General features: G+C 42.3%; 1 protein-coding gene across 3 annotated transcripts in view; it reads right to left on the bottom strand.

Moving 5' to 3' along the window:
- The window catches only part of LOC144686686 (protein TANC1-like), a 270,044-nt gene that overhangs the window by 209,690 nt on the left and 37,192 nt on the right, over window positions 1-23,162 (bottom strand). The window contains exon 3 of one of the 3 annotated variants that reach the window (XM_078552222.1): window positions 20,651-20,735. In XM_078552222.1, coding sequence (XP_078408348.1) covers window positions 20,651-20,735 — 85 coding nt within the window. Of the gene's footprint in view, window positions 1-11,869; window positions 12,486-20,650; window positions 20,744-23,162 lie in introns of those variants that run through there. The other 2 variants (XM_078552225.1, XM_078552224.1) reach the window with 2 other exon arrangements.

Genomic DNA, 23,162 nt, shown 5'->3' with positions numbered 1-23,162 from the left:
CGGAAACCAAGAACTGTGATTGTACTCGAAAGAGTTGCAATCTGTGACTGTTGATAACTCGAAAGAGTTTCCCACTGGCTAAATTAGAAAACAAATCTTCACTGCTAGGCAGTGGGTAAGTATCATTCTCAATCACCGTATTTACCATTTGCTTATAATCTACACAAGTCCAAAAGGAACAGTCTGTTTTCTGAACTACCACAATGAGGGCAGCCCATTCACTGCTCTTCATTCTCTTAATTGCCCTGCTCTTTCTAATCTAACCAGCTCATTACTTAATGTGTCTAACCTGTGCATAAGGCACTGGCCTAGTCTTGCAAAATGTTGGCTGTACATTGCCCTTAATCTTGACTTCAGCTTTGCAATGCCTAATTTTATCAGTTGGTCCTCCTTGCTGAAAGGCCACTTTCTCTTCTCTTAGCACTTTCTCAATGTCAGGCGTACTCTTACCGATCCCTACTATACATAACTCAGCCCAGTTTAACCATATCTTCTTCAGCCAATTGCTTACTATCTGGAAGACTTTGGTCCCTCCTACTACTACCAACGGTAAGTAACAGGATATAGCATATTCCACCCTAACACTAACTTGACCTAACACTGGAATACTGTTATCGGAATAACTAGCCTGTTAACAAAGTGCAGAAACAGAGAGGGCAGCAGAGGGGCAGCTCTTACAGTGTGCTACAACACTGTTTCTCTCCCCATAGATGCCACCTTACTGGAGTATTTCTAGCATTTCTGCTAGAGTATTTCTAGCATCCACAGTATTCTGCTTTTGTGTTGGGGTTCAATTTGGTTCCGTGTCCAGATTAAATGTAAAGAGAAGTCTATTTTATTAGCCATTTTTTTACCAAATTTACCAAATTATGTTGTTAAATTCCAGGTACGGTATTTATAGTTGAGAAAGCAATTATAAACTTTAGTGAAGCTAAATAAGGACCACAACTGAGCTCAGCTAAAGGTGCAGTGGTGAGAGTGAGTTGTAAAATCAGGAGTCCACCCTCTGGTTCAAGGCAGATTGAGAAATTTGAATTGCGGAAAGAGGCAGCAATGCAGGAAGTACAGCCTATCTTTAAATAAATATTCCAAAGAATACCCCAATTTTAGACAGTTAAATCCTCCACACACCAGTTTATTTACTAATGAGTATATTTCAATGCTTGGAGAATTGCATGGGATTTTTTGAGACATTTTGATGCCAATTTATAAATGACATCGTTCTCAGCCCCCTGGTAAATACTCATGTAGAATTCCAATCATAAAAAACAGTGGAAGAGGCCAAATACTACTGATTACAAACATGTCTTAAGGCCCAAGAGGAAGAAAGGGTAGGACCTTGCTGTGAAGGATGAAAACAATCTGCAAAAGATTCTTATTTTTGTCATTAACTAACTCTGCACAAACCAATGAAGACTAGCATGAACTTGATGGCCAAATGGCCTCCTCCTGTGCCATAGTGACTCTAGGACTCTATCAGTGCACAGAAGAATACAAGAAATAGGAGGAGATGATCATATGACCCTTCAAGCCTGCTCCACCATTCAATATGATCATGGCTGATCTTGGGCTTCAAATCCATTTCCCTGCCCGTTGCCTATATCCCTCGATTCCCTGAGGCGCCAAAAATCTGTCTATCCCAGCCTTAAATGGATTCAATGATGGACTATCCACAACCCTCTGGGGCAGAGAATTCCAAAGGTTCACAACTCTGAGTGAAGTAATTTCCCCTCATCTCAGTCCTAAATGATCAGCCCCTTATCCCAAGACTGTGCCCCACGTTTCAGATTCCTGACCAGCAGGAACAATCTCTCAACGTCTACCCTATTAAGCCCCTTCACAATCCTGTATGTTTCAATGAGAACACTTCTCATTCTTCTGAACTACTGTTAACCAATCCTCTATCTATGCTAATACATTGCCTACAACTCCATGTGCACTTATCGTGTCTATTAACCTTTTGTGTGGCACCTTATCGAAAGCCTTTTGGAAATCCAGGCAAACTGCATCTACTGGTTCCCCTCTATCTACCCTACTAGCTACACCTTCAAAAATCTCCAATAAATTTGTCAAACAGGATTTCTCTTGGGTAAAACCATGTTGACTTGTTCTAATCATACTATGCTTTTCCAAGTGCATTGCCAACACTTCCTCAATAATAGATTCCAGCATCTTACCGACAACTGATATCAGGCTAACTGGCCTATAGTTCCCCATTTTCTCTCTCCTCCCTCTCCTGAAAAGCAGAGTAAGATTTGCCAACTTCCAATCTGATGAGGCTGTTCCAGAATCCAATGAACTCTGGAAAATCATAACCAGCGCATCTACTATCTCTGCAACTATCTCCTTTAGAATCCTAGGGTGTAGGTCATCAGGCCCCAAGGATTTGTTGCATTTTAGTCCTGTAAGTTTCTCCAATAAGTTTTCCCTATTGATATTAATTTTCTTAATTTCCTCACTTCTTTTAGCCCCTAGTTTACCGTCTATTTCTGGAATGTGAGAACAGATGCTTTCTTTTAATATTTTTGGGTAATGTGTTATTCTGTGAAGAAGGCTGTGTGTATGTGTAAATAAATTAATTAAGCTGAGGAACAGTTACCAGAAGACATTGTCTGATGGGTTTAAAACACGAAAGAATAGAGGCATTAGGTTTGGGGTACAAGTGAATAAGTTGGATCTAACATTAGCATTTTTAGATAAGTTGAGAGAATCGTTTGAATATCAAAGGGAAGTCAAAGGTATCAAGAAACATGTTTGCATCTTGCAGAAATTCCATAGCTAAATACAAGCAGGTATATTACATTTTATTGACCCGAAAGCAGGGACAAAATAGAAACATGAAACATTTTATATTTGAAAGGATTTGAGTTTCAAAGAGGTGCGAGAACAATGGAACCTGAGATGAAAGGGCGGGAAAAGGTATTTTAGAGTTACTGTGGAAAGCTTAAGGTAGTTTTTTATTATTATTATTCATTTACTGGCATCACTGGCTAGGCCAACATTTTATTGCCCATCCCTAATAGCGCTTGAGAAGATGGTGGTGAGTGGCCTTCTTGAACCTCTGCAGTCCCTGGGGAGCAGGTACACTCAGTGCTGTTAGGGAGGGAGTTCCAGGATTTTGACCCAGCAATGGCGAAGGAACAACGATATATCTCCAAGTCAGGATTGAGTGGCTTGGATGGGAACCTTCCAGGTGGTGGTGTTCCCATCTATCTGCTGCCCTTGTCCTTCTAGATAGTAGTGGTTGTGGATTTGGAAGGTGCTACCTAAGGAGCCTTGGTGAGTTTCTGCAGTGTATCTTGAAGATGGTACACAATGTTGCCACTGTGCGTCAGTGATGCAGGGAGTGAATGTTTGTGGAAGGGGTGTCAATCAAGCGGGGTGCTGTGTCCTGGATGGCATCAAGCTTCTTGAGTGTTATTGGAGCTGGACTCATCCAGGCAGGTGGAAAGTATTCCATCACACTCCTGACTTGCGCCTTGTAGATGGTGGACAGGCTCTGGGGAATCAGGTAGCGAGTTACTTGCCGCAGTATTCCTAGCCTCTGACCTGCTCTTGTAGCCACAGTATTTATATGGCTAGCCCAGTTCAGTTTCTGGTCAATGGTAACCCCCAGGGCGGTGATAGTGGGGAGGTCAATGATAGTAATGCCACTGAATGTCAGGGGGCAACGGTTAGATTCTCTCCTGTTGGAGATGGTCATGGCCACTTGTGTGGCATGGAAGTTACTTGCCCAAGCCTGGATATTGTCCAAGTCTTGCTGCATTTGGATATGGACTACTTCAATGTCTTGAAGAGTCGTGAATGGTGCTGAACATTGCACAATCATCAGCAAACATCTACACTTCTGACCCTCTGATGGAAGCAAGGTCATTGATGAAGCAGGACACTACATTGAAGAACTCCTGAAATGATGTCCTTGAACTGAGATCACTGAGCTCCAACAACCACAACCATCTTCCTTTGTGCTAGGTATGACTCCAGCCCGCGGAGAGTTTACCCCGATTCCCACTGACTCCAATTTTGCTAGGGCTCCTTGATGCCACACTCGGTCAAATACTGCCTTGATGCAAGTGCAGTCACACTCACCCCTGGAGTGCACTTCTGTCCATGTTTGAACCAAGGCTGAAATGTGGTCAGAAGCTGAGTGACCCTGGCGGAACACAAACTGAGTGTCAATGAGCAGGTTATTATTAAGTAAGTGTCGCTAGATAGCACTATTGATGACCCCTTCCATCATGTTACTGATCGAGAGTACACTGACGGGGCAGTAACCGGCCGGGTTGCATTTGTCCTGCTTTTTGTGTACAGGACATACCTGGGCAATTTTCCACATTGCTGGGTAGATGCCAGTATTGTAGCTGTACTGGAACAGCTTGGCTAGGGGTGCAGCAAGTTCCGGAGCACAAGTCTTCAGTACTATTGCCACAATATCGTCAAGGGCCCATAGCCTTGGCAGTATCCAGTGCCTTCAGCCATGGCTTGATATCACGTGGAGTGAATCAAATTGGCTGAAGACTGGCATCTGTAATGCTGGGGACCTCCGGAGGCTGAGATGGATCATCCGCTCGGCACTTCTGGCTGAAGATTGTTGCGAGTGCTTCAGCCTCATCTTTTACACTAATGTGCTGGGCTTGTCCATCATTGAGGATGGGGATATTTGTGGAACCTCCTCTTCCAGTGAGATGTTTAATTGTCCACCACCATTCACGACTGGCAGGACAGCAGAGCTTAGATCTGATCCATTACTTGTGGAATCACTTAGCTCTGTCTATCACTGTTTGGCACACGAAGTCCAGTTTTGCAGCTTCATCAGGTTGACACCTCATTTTTAGTTATGCCTGATGCTGCTCCTGGCATGCCCTCCTGCACTCGTCATTGAACCAGGGCTGATCCCCTGGCTTGGTGATAATGGTAGAGTGGGGGATATGCCGGGCCATGAGGTTACAGAGTATGGTTGAGTACAATTCTGCTGCTGCTGCTAATGGCCCACAGCACCTCATGGATGCCCAGTCTGGAGTTGCTAGATCTGTTCGAAATCTATCCCATTTAGCACAGTGGTTTTGCTACACAACACGGGAGGGTATCCTCAATGTGAAGACGGGACTTCATCTCCACAAGAGCTGTGCGGTGGTCACTCCTGCTGACACTGCTGAGGACAAATGCATCTGCAGCTGGCAGGTCGGTGATGAGGTCAAGTATGTTTTTCTCTTTTGTTGGTTCCCTCACCACCTGCCGCAGACTCAGTCTAGCAGTTATGTCCTTAAGGACTCGACCAGCTTGGTCTGTGATGGTGCTGCCTAGCCACTCGATGATGGACATTGAAGTCCCCATACATTCTGTGCCCTTGTCATCCTCAGTGCCTCCTCCAAGTGGTGTTTAGCATAGAGGAGTACTGATTCATCAGCTGGGGGCGGGGGGGGAGGAGAGAGTGAGAGTGAGTGAGTGGTAATCAGCTTGAGATTTCCTTGCCCATGTTTGACCTGATGCCAGGAGACTTCATGGGGTTCATGGGAGCTAGAGTTGATATTAAGGACTCTCAGAGCAACTCCCTCCCAACTGTATACCAATGTGCCGACACCTCTGCTCGGTCTATCCTGCCAGTGGGACAAGACATACTCAGGGATGGTGATGGTGGTGTCTGGAACTTGATCTGCAAGGGGTGTTTCCATGAGTACGACTGTCAGGCTGTTGCTTGAATGTTAGCAACACGTGAAATAGTTCTCCCAATTTTGGCACAAGCCCCCAGATGTTAGTAAGGAGGACTTTGCAAGGACAACAGGGCTGGGTTTGCCCTTGTTGTTTCTGGTGCCTAGGTCGATGCTGGGTGGTCCGTCTGGTTTCATTCCTTCTTATTGGCTTTTTAGCTGTTTGCTATAACTGAGTGGCTTGCTAGGCCACTTCAGAAGGCATTTAAGGGTCAACCATATTAGCTGCTGTTGGTTGTTAGCTGTGTGAGGAAGATCTCCTGAAAACAGCTCTAGGCTGGGAGAAGATGCAGGTTGAATCAGCCATCCACTCAAGCCAGAAAAGTCTTGGGCTACGACAAGCAGTCTTATTCTGAAGTATTGGATTTCCACAGCAGAGTGGGAGAGAGTTTAAGAGATCATAACAAGAATGAAACTTGTCTCTTCTACTGTGAAGACAGAAAATATTTGTTCAATGCCTCTGCCATTTCCTCATTCCCCATGATAATTTCTCGTCTGATTCAAACAAACTAGCATTAACTTTAGTTACTCTCTTCCTTTTTATATACTTATAACAGCTCTTGCAATCTGTTTTTTATGTTCCTGGCTAGTTTACTCTCATATTCTATTTTCTCTCCTTTTCATCAACTTTGCTGGCTTCTAACACAGTCCCAATCCTCAGACTTGTTACAATTTTTTGCACTATTGTAAGCCCCTTCTTTTAATCTAAAGCTATCCCTAAACTCATAAGTGAGTCATAGATGGGTTTTCTTGATGAGTTTTTGTTTTTCCATGGGATGTATTTTTGTTCGACATTTTGAATTGTTTCTTTAAGCGTTTCCCATTGTTCATTTGCAGCTATACCTTTTAGTCCATTTACCCAATTATCCTTGGCCAGTTCTCCCCTCATATCCATGTAACTGGCTTTGTTTAAGATTCTTGTTTGTGATTGGAGTATGTCACTTTCAAATTTAATCTAGAATTCAATGGTATTATGATCACTATTTCCCAGTGGATCTTTTACTGCAACATTAACAAACACTGCTTCATTACACAATACTAGATCTAAGATAGCTTCAACCCTAGTTGGTTCCAAAACACATTGGTCCAAGAAACTATCACAAAAACATTCCACAAACTCATCTTCAAGACCATTCTTGCCAATTTGATTGTCCAGACTGTGTGAAGATTAAAGTCCCCCACAATTATTACATTACCTTTGTTACAAGCTCCAACGATTCCTTGTTTAATGCTCTGTCCAACAGTTTAACTATTGTTCGGGGGCCTATAAACTACTCTCACCAATGTTTTCTGACTCTTGCTACTTCTAATTTCTACCCATACTGATGCTACTACTACATGATCTTCTGAGGCCAGATCCCTTCTCTCTAAATTCCTCATGTCATCCTTTGCTATCAGGGCGACACCTTCTCCTTTGCCATTTCATTTGTCTTCCCAAAATATTGTGTATCCTGGAATATTTATTTCCCAACCTTGATTACCTTGTAACCATGTCTCTGGTAATGGTGATTAGATCCAAATCATTTACCACTATTTGCACCACTAGTTCATCTATTTTATGCTTCGTGCATTCATTCAGATATAGAACTCTTAAGTTCTTTTTTACTTCTATTCCCTGCAATGACCTTATTCATTGATGTAATTTTTGTTAAACACTCTGTCCCTTCCTATCCCCTTCTGCTTGTCTTTACCCATATTGTTATACTCCTCTGATGCCTCAACTTTTCTCTTTGGATTTCTAAATCTCCCTTCACCTGAACCCCACCCACATCACCGCCCCGAACCCACTAGCTTAAAGCCCTGTCCACAGCCCTAGTTATATGATTGGCCGGGACACTAGTCCCAGCCTGGTGTAAGTCCAGCCCATCCTAATGGAATCTCACTCTTCCCCGAGTCCTGATGCCAGTGCCCCATGAATCAAAACAAAGCACTCTAAGTCAATCTGCTTGACCCCAAGGAAGTGGTGGCGTAGTGGTATTGTCACTGGACTGGTATGCTAGAGACCCAGGGTAACGCTCTGGGGATCTGGGTTCGAATTCCACCAAGGCAGATGGTTCAATAAAAATCTGGAATGACGTCCAATGATGACCAGAAAAACCCATCTGGTTCACTAATGTTCTTTAGGGGAGGAAATCTGCCATCCTTACCTGGTTCAGCCCACAGTGGTTGACTCTTAAATGCCCTCTGAACAAGGTTAGGGATGAGCACCCACACCCTATGTTAGGGATGAGCACCCACATCCCATGAATGAAAAAAAAATACCATGCCAACTGGCACATGGCTCAAGTAACAATCCAGAGATGTGTGATGAGACCTTTGATGTTCTGCGTTTTAATTTGGACCCTAAACTTCTAGCTCCTCTTCGGCCACAAGGGGATATCCTTAACCCTGGCACTGGGCAGGCAACACACCTTTTGTCACGGTTGCAGAGAACAGTATCTATCCCCCTGAATATACTGTCACTACCACATTCATCTTCGCTCCCCCCACTTGAATGGCATCCTCCACCATGGTGCCACGGTCAGTCCGCTCATCCACCTTGCAATTCTTCTTCTCATCGACACAGGTAGCAAGCACCTCATACCTGTTGGAAAAAGTCAGGGGCTGTGGCTCCTCCAGCTGGATCCACCTTACCTGCCTGATGCACCGTCACACCCTCCTACCCTTGACCAGTGATCAACTCTACAGATCTGCATTGCCTAAGGGGTGTGACTGCCTCCTGGTACAAAGTGTCTAGGCAACTTTCCCCCTTCCTGATGTATCACAGTGTCTGCAGCGTGGCATTCAGCTCAATGACTCTGTTGAAGCTCCTCAAACTGCTGACACTTATTGCAGATTCGTTTGCCTTGGTTTGCTGGTGTCCAGGAATTCCTACATACCACAGTCACAACACGTTAACACATAATGAAAATGGCAGGGCAAGTAATTAATTTATTGCCTTTTTAATTAATTCATTTTAATTAATAAACCCTATGCCCAATAAGCTTTTCTACTGCTACTACAAAAAACTTTACTACTAATAAAATCTTAGTTACCAATAATTTGTACCAGTTCAAAAAAGAGAAATGAGCAAAATAATTACCAACCAATCGCTTACCTGGTTCCCTGTGATGTCACCCTTGATTTTCTCCGAATGCAGACAGTCCAGAGACTTAGCCCCCTCCACCACCAGCAGCTAGACTCCAGATCCTCTCTCTTTCTCAGCCTCTCTCACACTCTTTGAAGCCTCCAGGCCCCTCCCGCCCCCCCTGTCTCACACCCCCCCTCCCCTCACATATGTATGTATGTATGTCTGTATGACTCTTCTTCAGAGCATCCGCAGTATTTTGCTTTTATCACTATGAATTAATAATTGGGCTAAGCTGTGGTGTTCCAACAAATAAAGAGTTAACATTCAATCTAGGCTCACATTGAATTGTACGCACTTATGCAAGGTTCCAGAGGCATTCTACCACCTAATAACCAAAGCCTAACATGACTCAGTTGCCTGAAGACAAGCGGGAAAAAATTAGTTTGGCGATCCATTTGAAAAATTACTTTGACACTTTGCGTTTGTTGACATGAACCAGAAAACTGGATTTCTAAAGCAAGTAAGTATTTATATATATCTCTTCTTAGGGACTAACTTTCAGTAATTGGTAAAGGAGGGTAATCATGCAGCTTTTCAGTATTTAATTGAAGCCTCCGGGTCCCCCCTCTGTCTCGCACCCCCCCCCCCATCCCCTCACGCTCTTTGAAGTCTCCGGGTCCTCGCTCGGTCTCATCCCCTCTCGTGCTCTTTTAAGCCTCTGGGTCCACTCTCCAATGAGAAGAATAACCTTTCCTCGGGAAGAAATATTCGAGAACAAGGGCGAAACTCTGAAAATGGCCATCACATCCAAGCAATAGTACTTTGAACTATACAGATTGCTCTACCTAGCAGCTTTGTATATTTGGTAATGAAATTTAATTTAAGTTAAACCAAATCAAACTGAGTGAAATCTACTGGGCTGAACTGCAGCACTTCCTACCTGCCAGATATTATTAGGGAACTAAGGAGTAATTCACCTTCTGCCTCCCCAAAGCCTGAACACCATCTACAAGGGAAAAGTCAAGAGTGTGATGGGATACTCTCCACTTGGCTGGATGAGTGCAGGTCCAAGACTATTCGATAAGCTCGATGCCATTCAGGACAATGCAACCTGTTTGATTTGCAGTCCATCCACTGCCTTAAACATTCACTGGGACTGTAACAGTACTTCAACTCTTGCATGTCTTAAGACAAACGAGTTTGATTTCACATAATGCAGTAAAAGTCAAAGAATAATCATCACCAGAGACTTCAATCACCCCCAAATAAACTGGGAAGTGGTAGAGGATAGAGGTAAAGGGAACTAAGGTCGTGTCGCGCGCACCCCACCCCCCGAAGTGTTCAGGACACCTTTCTTACCCAGTATGCAAGAACTCCAATAAGACACGAGTCACTGCTAGATCTAGTAATGAGAAATAAGCCTGAGCAGATAAAAGAAATAAGCATAGGGGAATATCTCAGCAATAGCAATAAAATTTTTAAATAATGATTGGCAAAGACTTTATCAAGTCAAGGACCAAAGTAATCTAGAGGAAAAAATGTTCATGTTGAGGGGATGAGAACAGAGCTAGAAAGGAAAACTGGAAAACATTTTCAACAGAGATAATACAGCAGAAAATATTTATGAAATTGATCGGTAGAGCTCAGGAGAACTATAGTCCACTAAAAAAAACAAACTGGCCAATGATAAAAGATCAAACATAAATAACGAGATAAGGGTAAAACTGAAATGAAAGAAAAAGACAAAATAAGTACATAAAAAGCAAAGGAGAGGATGATGAGGATACAACAGAAGATTAGGAATAAAGTTTAAAAAAGGAAAGCAAAGGAGAACAGTGAAATTATATTATCAAGCAATGTACAAAACAGTATTCCTCAGATGTATAAATAGGGTCACTAATGGATGCATAGGATAAACTCACAGATAATGATAATGAAATGGAAGAAATGTTGAATACTTACTCTGTTCAGTATTTATCATGACAACCAACACGGACATGATATTTGAAGAGAACAAAAATGATATGAAGACATTTAAGATGGAAAGGTGGGGAGATACTTAATAAACTAATCAAACTTAAAAAGGATAGAACCTCTAGTCTCGATAGATTGCGTCCACACATATTAAAATATTTTGTGCTCGAACTGCTGCTAACGTGCCCCATTCACACCTCTTCTAGAGGCATCTTTTGATTCTTCATTTGTCCCATTATGTTCTGTTTCCTACCCTTTCACATGCTCAAAACCAATTACATCTCTAACTTTTCTCAGTTCTGATGAAAGGTCACAGACCATAAGAACATAAGAAATAAGAGCAAGAGGCCATTCAGCCCCGAACCCCGTCCGCCATTCAATAAGATCATGGCTCATCTTCTACTTCAACACCATTTTTCTGCACTACCCCCGTATCCCTTGATGTTTTTATGTAGAAATGTATTGATTTCAGGCTTGAACATACTCAACAACTGAACCTCCAGAGCATATGCACATACGAAATAGAAGAAGTAGGCATAAGGCCCCTCAAGCTCACTCCGCCATTCAATAAGATCATTGCTGATCTATTTGTGTTTCAAGTTCTACATTCCCATCTAGACCCCTGCCCCCATGATAACCTCTGATTCCCTTGTCTAACAAGAATCTACCTACCTCTGCCTTAAAAATATTCAGTAACCCCACTTTCACTGCCTTCTGAAGAAGAGAGATCCAAAATCGCACAGCCCACAGAAAAAATTTCTCCTCATCTCTGTCCTACAAGGACAACCCCTCATTTTAAAACAGTGGCCCCTAGTTCTGGACTCACCAACAAGAGGAAACATCCTTTCCACCTCCATCTTGTCAAGGCCATTCAGGATCTTATATACTTCAATCAAGTCACCCCTCACTCTTCTAAACTCCAGTGAAAACAGGCCCAGTCTATCCAACCTTTCCTCATAAGACAACCTGTTCATTCCAGGTATCAATCTAGTAAACCTCCTTTGAACCCCCTCCAATGCATTTACACCATTCCTTAAACAAGGAGACCAAAATTGCACACAGTATTCAAGATGCAGTCTCACCAATGCCCTGTATACCTGAAGCATAACATTCTTACCTTTATGTTTGATTCCTCTCATAATAAAGGATAGCATTCCATTAGCCTCTTTGATTACATGCTGAACTTGCATACTAACTTTTTGTGACTCCTGCACGTGAACATCTAGACCCTCCTGCACCTCGGAATTCTGCAGTCATTCTCTGTTGAAGTAATACTCTACTTTTTTATTCTTCCTTCCAAAGTGAACAACTTCACATTTTCCCACATTATATTCCATCTGCCAGGTTTTTGCCCACTTACTCAACTTATCTATATTCATCTGCAAACTCCTTTTGTCTTCTTCACAACATACTTTCCTATCTATCTTTGCATCATCTGCAAATTTAGCTACCGTGCCTTTGCTCCCTTCATCTAAGTCATTGATATAAATTGTAAAAGGTTGAGGCCCCAGCACAGACCCCTGTGGGGCTCCATTAGTCACATCCTGCTAATCAACGACCCATTTATGCATGCTGTGTTTTCTGCCAGCCAGCCAATCTTCTATCCATGTTAATTATGCTACGCTTACACCATGAGCTTTTATTTTTTGCGATAACCTTTGATGTTATATGCCTTCTGGAAATCCAAGAACAGCACGTTTACAGGCTCCCCTTTATCCACAGCACATGTTACTCCTTCAAAAGAACTCTAATAAATTGGTTGAACATGATTTCCCTTTCACAAAACCATGCTGACTCTTCCCGATTAGCTTGTGTCTTTCTAAGTACCCAGCTATAACCTCTTTAATGATTTATTTTAACACCTTCCCCACAACAGACGTCAAGCTAACTGGCCTACAGTTTCCTATTTTCTGCCTCCCTCCGTTCTTGATAAGAGGGGTTATATCTGCTACTTTCCAGTCTGATGAAATCTTTCCAGAATCGAGGGAATTTTGGAAAATTAACGCAATGCATTTACCAATGCATTAGCCACCTCTTTTAAGACCCAAGGATGAAGTCCATCAGGACTGGGGACTTGTCAGCCCACTGTTCCATCAGCTTGCTCATGACCACTTCCCTAGTGATTGTAATTTCACCAAGTTCCTCTCTTCCCTCCACCTCCTGATTTGCAGCTATTACTGGAATTTTTTTTTTTGTTTCCTCTATAGTGAACACACAAAATATTTGTTCATTTCATCCGCTTCTTCCTTTTTATCTACTGTTAACTCTCCATTGTCACTTGCTACAGGACTAACACTCACTTTACCTACTCTTTTCCTGTTCAAATACCTGTAGAAACTCTTGCTATCCGTTTTTACATTTCGAGTTAGCTTCCTCTCATACTAATTTCTTTCTCCTGATTGACTAAAAAGATTATTCTCTGCCGTTCTTTATATGCTGACCAATCATCTGACCTGCCCCTTATCTTTGCGCAGTTATATGCTTTTTCCTCAAGTTTGATGCTTTCCTTAATTTCTTTAGTTAACCACGAATGATGGGTCCTCCCCTTAGAATTTCTCTTTCTAGTAGGAATATACTTATTCTGATTATTCCGAAATATCGCCTTAAATGTCTACCACTGCTTCTCTATTGATCTATTCCTGAGCCTGGTACCCTGGCTAACTTCAGCTAGTTCAGCTTTCATGCCCACAGTGTTACCCTGATTTAAGTTTAAAATGCTAGTCTTAGACCCACTCTTCTCCCTTTCTTACCAGATGTAAAATTCAATTATATTGTGGTCGGTTCAACCTAGGGGTGCCTGAGGTCATTAATTAATCCTGTCACATTACACAATACCAAGTCTAATATAACCTGCTCTCAGCAAGTCTGGCAGCACTGGCGGAGAAGAAATCAGTCAACGTTTCGAGCCTTCACCTGGTTGGTTCCAGAACATTCTGTTCTAAAAAGCGCTCTCAAAAGTATTCTATGAACTCATCCAGGCTATTACTGCCAATCTGATTTTTCCAGTTTATATTTAGATTAGTCACCCATGATTATTGCCACTCCTTTATCACAAGCACACAATATTTCTTCTTGTATACTTTGTCCTATGCTGTGGTTGCTGTTAGGGGGCCTGTAAACCACTCCCACTAGTGACTTCTTTCCCTTACTATTCCTCATTTCCACCCAAACCGATTCAACATCCTGATCTTCTGAACCAAGGTCATCTCTAACTATACCATTGATGCCATCCTTGATTAACAGTGCTACCCCTCCAGCGTTACCTAGCTTTCTATTATTCTTGAATGTCATATACCCCTCAATATTCAGGACCCAATCCTCGTAATGCTGCAGCCACATCTCCATAGTGCCTATCAAATCATATTTATTTATGTCAATGTGCGCTATCAATTCGTTTACTGTGTTATGAATTCTATGTGCATTCAGGTGCAGCTTTTGGTTTTGTCTTTTTATCTTTGTTACATCTAATCTTGATTCTTGGTGCATTCTTAGGCTTTTTCTCTTTGTCCTTTCCTGCCATTCTTAGACCCTCATTTCCCATATTACTATTTTCCTCTCTTACTTTGACTCTCTTTGATATACGACATCTTTCCACATTTAATCCCTTGTCCCCACTATTTAATTTTAAATCCTCTCTACTTCCCTAGTTACGCAGTTCGCATGAACACTGGTCTCAGCACAGTTCAGGCGTAGACAGTCCAGCCCCCACTTTCCCCAGTACTGGTGCCGCCCCACAACCAGAACTCAGTTTTCCCACACCAGTCTTTGACCACGTGTTCATCTCTTTAATTTTATGTACCCTATGCTAATTTTCAGGTCTCACGTAATTATAACCTTTGGGGTTCTGCTTTTCAATTTAGTACCTAGTTCCTCATACTGACTATGCAGAAACTCTTTCCTCACCCTGCCTATGTCGTTGGTACCTACATGGACCACGACAACCAGATCCTCCCCCTCCCACTGCAAGTTCTTCTCTAGCCCCAAGCAGGTATGCCGGCACTGGGCAGGCAACACACACAGCCGTCTGGACTCTCGCTCTTTGCTGCAGAGAAGAGTGTCAACCCCCTCACTATACTGTCCCCTATTGCCACTGCATTCCTTTTTGCTCCCCCCACACTTGAATGGTTTCCTGTACCACTGTGCCATGGTCAGTTTGCTCATCCACCCTGCAGTCCCCACTCTCATCCAAACAAGCTGAGAACACCTCAAACCTATTGGACAATTGCAGAGGCTCACAGTGCTGCCCTCTGGGTCCCCTTACCTGCCTCACTCGCAGTCACACCCTCCTGTCCCTGATCGCTGACTAAATCAGAAAACCCTATCTTAAGTTTTTTTTTAATTCATTGTCCTTAAGTGCCCTTGTTCAGAGCGCATTTGTGTGTCAACCATTGCTGTGGGTCTGGAGTCACATACAAGCCAGATCAGGTAAGGACAGCGGATTTTCTTCCCTAAAGGGCATTAAAAACCATCTGGTTTGCTAACGACAATCGGCAATGGTTTTGTGGTCTCAGGCTTTTAATTCAAGATTTTTATTGAATTCAAATTTCAAACCTGGGTCCCCAGAGCATTACCTTGGGTCTCTGGAATAAGAGCCCAATGACAATGCCACTATGCTACTTCCTCCTCTAGTGATGCAGCTGCCTCCTGGTACAAAGCATCTAGGTAACGTTCCTCTTCCCTGATCTGTCGCAGAGTCTGAAGCTCAGTCTCCAGCTCAATGACTCCGAGCTGAAGTTCTTAGAGCCACAAACATTTACCGCAGATGTTTGCGCCCTGGATCACAATGCTATCCAGTAGCTACCACATGCTGCAGCCTTGACACATCACCTGTTCTGCCACCCTTAATGTGTTTTAATCAACTGCTTAAATGTATTATTCGCTTATTTATGTTGCTTTGTTATATATTTTATTAACTTTACCACCAATGTGTACACTATTTTAAACCTTAGGAACAGAACAGAACTTACCCACTTACCAGATACTCACCTTTCCCTGTAGTAGAGTAAGAACAAATTCCTATAAGGTGAGAAAGGTAGGCAAGCAAAAGGAAACAAATACCTCCTTCTCTGAACTCCCCAATCACATGCCCCAAGTCTACACTCAATTTCCTCAGCTGGACTAACATTTGCCTTAGCTGCAGCAAAGAGGCCTGTATTTATAGCCAACTGAACTGGGGCTAGAGTAACCAGATTCAACCCTCTGGGGCAAAGAATTCCAAAGATTCACCACACTCAGTAAAGAAATATCTCCTCATCTCATTCCTAAATGGCCTACCCCTTATTCTGAGACCATGTCCCCTGGTTCTAGACCCCATCCCAGCTGGGGAAAACCACCTTCCTACATTTACCTGTAATAATTTTGTACATTTTAATGAGATCATCTATCATTCTTCTAAACACCAGAGAATAAAGCCCCAATCTATTTAACCTTTCCTCATAAGGCAATCCATCCATAGCAGGAATTAGTTTGGTGGACCTTCATTCACTCGAGAGAGAGAGAGAGAGAGAGAGAGAGAGAGAGAGAGAGAATCTGACCATCGCCCCTTGACGTTCAATGGCATTACCATCACTGAATCCCCCACTATCAACATCCTGGAGGGTTACCATTGACCAGGAACTGAACTGGACTAGCCATATAAATACTGTGGCTACAAGAGCAGGTCAGAGGCTAGGAATCCTATGACGAGTAACTCACCTCCTGACTCCCCGAAGCCTGTATACCATCTACAAGGCACAAGTCAGGGGTGTGATGGAATACTCCCCACTTGCCTGGATGAATGCAGTTCCCACAACACTCAAGCAGCTTGACGCCGTCCAGGACAAAGCACATCCACAAACATTCATTCCCTCCACCACTGATGCACAATAGCTGCAGTATGTAACATCTACAAGATGCACTGCCGGAACTCACCAAGACTCCTTAGAAAGCAGTTTCCAAACCCACGACCACTACCATCTAGTGGGACAAGGGCAGCAGATAGATGGGAACACCATCACCTAAAGTTCCCCTCCAAGTGACTCACCATCCTGACTTGGAAATATATCACTGTTCCTTCACTGTCACTGGGTCAAAATCCTGGAGCTCCCTTCCTAACAGCACTGTGGGTGTACCTACCCCACATGGACTGCAGCAGTTCAAGGCGGCAGCTTACCATCACCTTCTCAAGGGCAAGTGGAGATGGGCAATAAATTCTCACCCAGCCAGCGAAGCTCTCATCCCATGAATAAAAAAAAACTCCCTCTGCAAGTATATCTTTCCTTAGTTAAGGAGGTCAAAACTGCACACAACACTCCAGTTGTGGTCTCACCAAGGCTCTACATAATTGTAGTGTGACATCTTTACTCCCATATTCAAATCCTCTTGTAATCAAGGCTAACATAACATTTGCCTTCTTAATTGCTGTACCTGCATGTTAGCTTTCAGTGACCCATGAACAAGGATCCCCAATTCCCCTTGAAGTTCAACACTTCCCAGCCTGTCATCATTTAAGAAATACTCTGTATTTCTGTTTTTCTTACCAAAGTGGATAAACTCCAATTTCTCCACATTGTATTCCATTTACCAAATGTTTTGCCCACTAACTTAGCCTCTGCAAAATCCCACTGAAGCCTATTTTAGGTCATCTGCAAACTTGGAAATATTGCATTTAATCCCCACATCCAAATCATTGATGTAGATTGCGAACAGCTGGGGCCCAAGCACTTGCGACACCCCAAAGGTCACAGTCAGCCAACCTGAAAATGACCCATTTATTCCTACTCTTGTTTTCTGTCCGTTAACCAGTTCTCAACCCATGCAAATAAATCCCCCCAATCCCATGTGCTCTAATTTTGTTTACTAACCTCGTGTGGGACCTTATCAAAAGTTTTCTGAAAATTTAAATATACCACATCCACCAGTTCACCGTCATCTATTCTGCTAGTTACATCCTCAAAAGACTGCAACAGGTTTGTTAGACATGATTCCCCTTTCATAAATCCATGTTAACTCTGCCCAAACCCTACCATTATTTTCTAAGTGTCCTGTTATGACATCCTTTATAATAGGTTCCAGCATTTTCCCTACAACTGATGTTAGGCTAACCAGTGTGTAGTTCCCAGTTTTCTCTTTTTCCTTTCATATAGTGATGTTACGTTTGCCACCTTCCAATCTGCAGGAACTAATCCAGGGTCTATAGAATTTTTGCAAGATGACCATCAATGCATCTACTATCTCTACAGCCATCTCTTTCAACACTCTGGGATGTAGATGATCAGGTCCAGGGGATTTAATTAATTTCTCTAGTACTATATTTTTACTAATATTCGTATCTTGCAGTTCCTCATTTACACTAGTTCCTTGATTCTCCATAAAACCATAGAAAAGTTAGTGCAGAAAGAGGCCATTCAGCCCATTCCAGACACCCACCATGCTCCAAGTGAAAAAGTTTCTCCGCGGGTCTTCTCTAATCCTTCTGTCAATCACCTTAAATCTACGTCCCCTGGTAATTGACCCCTCAGCTAGAGGAAACTAGTCTTTCCTGTCTACCCTATCTAGGCCCCTCAATTTTGTACACCTCAATTAGGTCACCTCTCAGTCTCCTCTGCTCGAAGGAAAACAACACTAGCCTATTCAATCACTCCTCATAGCTGCAATTTTCAAGCCTTGGCAACATTCTTGTAAATCTCCTCTGCACTCTCTCCAGAGCAATTATGTCCTTCCTGTAATGTGGTGATCAGAACTGTACACAAAATTCCAACTGTGGGCTAACCAGCATTTTATATTCCATCGTTACATCCCTGCTTTTATATTCAATACCTCGCCCAATAAAGGAAAGCATTCCACTGCGTGGACCCGCGGGAGCGGCGACAGGGCACGGGCCTGGGTGAGAGCGAGGACCTGGGTGAGAGCGAGGGGAGTGCCGTCAGCACAAACGAGACAGCAGACAAGCAAAAAGGAAGGGAGAGTGGGGAGTAAAGGGGATTCATAAAGACAATGGGCAGAAAACAACCTGGATATAAAATTCCACCCCGAGGGGTCAGGTTTGGGACATGTTCCATGGCAAGGCAAGCAGTTTAAGGAGACAGCTCTCAACTGCAAGGCTGCAGTTCAACTACTGAAATTAGTCTACATTTCTTTCAGCTTCTGTTAATCATAACTGTGTAGTGACACCTGCCAGACAATACCTACGAGAACACATCAGTCTTGGACAGGATCAGGCTCAGTTATGATGCCAACTATGATTAAATAGCTCACCAACACTCAGTTTTGTGTAAAACATGCAGTTAGACAAATGGCCTCCCCCTTCTCTGCTGTATCATTTTTATGATACCGCCTGGTTGGTGTCATCCATCGAACCCAGTCTAACATTAAAATGTTAATGCCCTCGAGTATTTGAGTCATCAATTTACTTTTGGTTTCAAGAGTTTAGGAATATACCATTTTATACCATCTCAAATACCTGTTCTGTGAAATAATGGAAAATGGCAAGCCATGGAGGCAATGTACAGCAAAGTGAAATAAAACAAGAGGATATTTCCTCTACTTAATTAATCGAAAACATCTGTACAAGTTTTTCTCTCAAGCATTTGAGGTTGATGTTTAATTTACCGTACTTTTAATGTGCTGAAAAAATTAATGATTTCATGATCAAATTACAACAATTATATAGGTCATTGGTTAGGCTGCCTCTGAAGTGCCACAGCCAGCTTTGGTCCCCTTATATGGTGTATAACATTGCGGCTTGGGAAAAGATTCCAATGAGAAGAATGAACCCTAAGCTTAAAGAACCATATTTACTCAAATCGGCCTAAAGAGCCGTATCTATTTATTTACAATAACATAGATTTAAGATATGACCAATTGAGCTAAAAAAAATGAAAGAGCTAGGTTGTCTGCCTGGTGATCAATTATTACACTTTGGCAGATTGGGGAGAATTGGGGAAAAGCATTTAAACTATGAAGCAGTAAGAGTAGGCTAGACGTTAAGTAGCTCTTTTTCCAGAGAGTTCTGAACCTCTGTTGCTGGCTTTTGCAGTGTGCTTACTCTTCTTGTGAGTTTTAAGAGGAAGCTGGACTTTTTGTTCACTGGGGTAGAGATTACATCATGTAAAAAGGTAAGTGGGTTTTGAGTTCAATGGTCAACGTGCTCTCCTGGATTGGCTTTGACTACCTGGGAGGGGTTGGAGAAGAGTTTTCCAAACTTTTCCCCTTCATTATTCCTGGGTTTTCTGCCTCTCCTAGGATGTTATGTACCTAAAGGGCTTTAGGAAGGGTCTAGTCATGGTGGTCCAGGACCTTTAACAACTGGTGCCTATTGGACTTTCTTTTGTGGACCAAGACAGACCACTCCTGGCCACACAAAACTAAAAAAAATATTCATTTCCTGAACACTTTCTAAGTCATTTAGTGGACACTTGGTTAATCACACAACACCTGTTACGCTTAGGCACCATGAAAGGCCTACCCATTTTTATCTGAAAATTGGGACCTTACAACTGGCACAAGACACCAATTTGCTTTGTTAAGCAATTCTGCACCTGGTTCAAACAGGCAGATTTTTTGGCCAAAGGCCAGTCTCAAAATTGCATCATGTGGACCTTGGGCATTAATAAAGTTGGCATGATACTCCCTCCCCCAATCCGAATTTCAACTGCTGGCTACGATTTTTCAGGCAGGAAATGATCAGCCAGAAGTTGAAAATTCCCCCTATAAGCATTTGTATCAACTGTGTATTATTGCAACTTGTCAACTACTTATAAGTTAGAACCACAATTGTACTAGTAAATTTGAAATTATTTTCCACTTGACAATGTATTTAAGCAGGAAGTAGATTTTAAAATAGTTCTTCTCTCCAATTTCCTAGTTAAAACATCACAAAGTTTGTTTTACAAAAGTTAAAAAAATTCCCATTACATACCAAAATCTTTCTTGCTCCCTTTTCCACCTTCGCGATTTTTCTTCAGAACAGCTTTGAACATTGTACAAGTTTTCTGAACTCCCTCCTATAATAGTAAAGAAAACATTATCTGCATAGGAATCACAATTTGATGTTCTCATTCTTCAATACTTACTAAAAATGACTGAAGAAAGCACAAACTTAAAAGTTTCAATACTTATACCTTCACTTAAGCTATTTCAGAAATATCCTTTTGAAAGTAACAATCCTATATTGGTTAGGAACATAGGAAATAGGAGGAATAGGCCATTCAGCCTCTCCAGCCTGCTCCACCATTCAATTAGATCCTGGCTGATCTCCCATCTCAACACCATTTTCCCACACTATCCCCATATCCATTGATGTCTTTACTAACTAGAAATCTATTGATCTCCATCTTGAACATACTCAATGACTGAGCCACCATAGCCCCCTAGGGTAGAGAATTCCAAAGATTTACCACCCGTTGAGTGAAGAAATTCCTCATCTCTGTCAAAAATAGCCTACCTCTTACTCGGAGACTGCCCCCCCCACCCCTGGTTCTCGACCTCCCAGCCAGGGGAAACATCCTTCTTGCATCCACCTTGTCAAGCCCTTTAAGAAGTTTGTATATTTGAATGAGATCACTTCTCATTTTTCTAATCTCTATAGAATATAGGTCCAGTTTCCTCAATCTCTCCTCATAGAACAATCCAGCCATCCCAGGGATAAGCGCTCCCCCTATAGCAAGCATATCCTTCCTCAAGTAAGGATACAAAAACTATCCACAATAGGTGCAGTCTCACCAAGACTCTATACAATTACAGCCAGACATCTTTACTCCTGTTCTCAAATCCTCTTGCAATAAAGGCCAACATATCATCTACAATTTTAATTGTTTGCTGCACCAGCATGCTAGCTTTCAGTGGCTCATGAACAAGGAAATTCCCTTGTTCCCAAGAAAAATATCCAGGTCCCTTTGGATATCAACACTTCCCAATCTCTCACCATTTAAAATATATACTACTTTTCCTGCCAAAGAGGATAACATTACATTTTTCCATATTATATTTCATCTGCCATGTTCTTGTCCACTCACTTAGTCTGTTTAAATCTCCTTGAAGCCTCTTTGCATCCTCCTCACAACTCTCATTCCCACCTAGTTTTGTGTCATCAGCAAACTTGGAAATAATATATTTGGTCTCCACATCCAAATCATTGAATAGCTGGGACCCAAGCATATATCTTTGGGGTACCCCACTAGTCACAGCCTGCCAACCTAAAAATGACCCAATTATTCCTACTGTTTTCTGTCCAGTAACCAATCCTCAATCCATGCCAGTATATTACCCCCAATCCCATGCTCTTTAGTTTTGTTTACTAACCTCTTGTATGGGGCCTTATCGAAAGCCTTCTGAAAATCCAAATACACCACAGCCACTGATATTCCCCTTATCTATTCTACTAGTTACATCCTCAGAAAACTCCGGCAGGGTCAAACATGATTTCTCTTTCATAAATACATGTTGACTCTATCCAATCCTACCATTATTTTCCAAGTGTTCAATCTTCACATCCTTTAAAACAGATTCTAGCATTTTCCCTCCTACTGCCAGGCTAACAGGTCTGTAGTTCCCAGTTTTCTCTTTCCCTCCTTTCTTAAATAGTGGAGTTGCATTTGCTACCTTCCAATCAGCAGAAACCTTTCCAGGATTTATAGAATTTCAGAAGATAACCACTAATGCATCCACTAGCTCTACAGCCACCTCTTCCAGCACTCTGGGGTGCAGATCATCAGGGTCCTAGGGATTTACCAAATTTCAGTTCGATTAATTTATCCAGTACTACTATTCTCACCATTGCTAACTTCTTTCAGTTCCTCATTCCCACTGGTCCCTTGGGTCTCGAGTGTTTCTGGGAGGCTTTTTGTTCTTCCTTCATTAAGGCAGACACAAAGTATTTGTTGAGTTTCTTTGCCATTTCCTTACTCCATTATAAATTCTCCTGTCTTTGCCTGTAATGGGCCCACGTTTATCTCAGTTAACCTTTTCCTTTTTACATGCCTAGAGAAGCTTTTACACTCTTATTTTCTCATTAGTTTACTCTCATGTTCTATTTTCCCATTATCAGTTTCTTGGTCCTCCTTTGCAAAATTTTAAGCAGCTCTCAATCCTCAGGCTTACTACTTTTTTGGCAATTTTATAAGCCTCCTCCCGTGATCTGACACAATCTTTAACTTCCTTTGTTATCTTTCCATGTTGTGCTTTGGTCCCTCAAAGGAATGCAAATTTGTTGTAAATCATGTATTAATTCTTTAAGTGGTGTCTACCACCTCTTAATGTAGTTTTCCAATCTACCACAGCCAACTTCCCCTCATACCTTCATGGGTTCCTTTGTTAGATTTAAGACCCTAGTTTTAAAATGAACTACATCACTTTCAAACTTAATGCAAAATTCTATCTTATTATGGTCACTCTTCCCTAAAGGCTCCTTTACAAAGGGATTATTACTTAGC

Source organism: Cetorhinus maximus, chromosome 11 (assembly GCF_964194155.1).
Source record: "Cetorhinus maximus chromosome 11, sCetMax3.hap1.1, whole genome shotgun sequence".
Lineage (NCBI taxonomy): Eukaryota > Metazoa > Chordata > Chondrichthyes > Lamniformes > Cetorhinidae > Cetorhinus > Cetorhinus maximus.
This window is presented reverse-complemented; position numbering and strand designations above follow the sequence as displayed.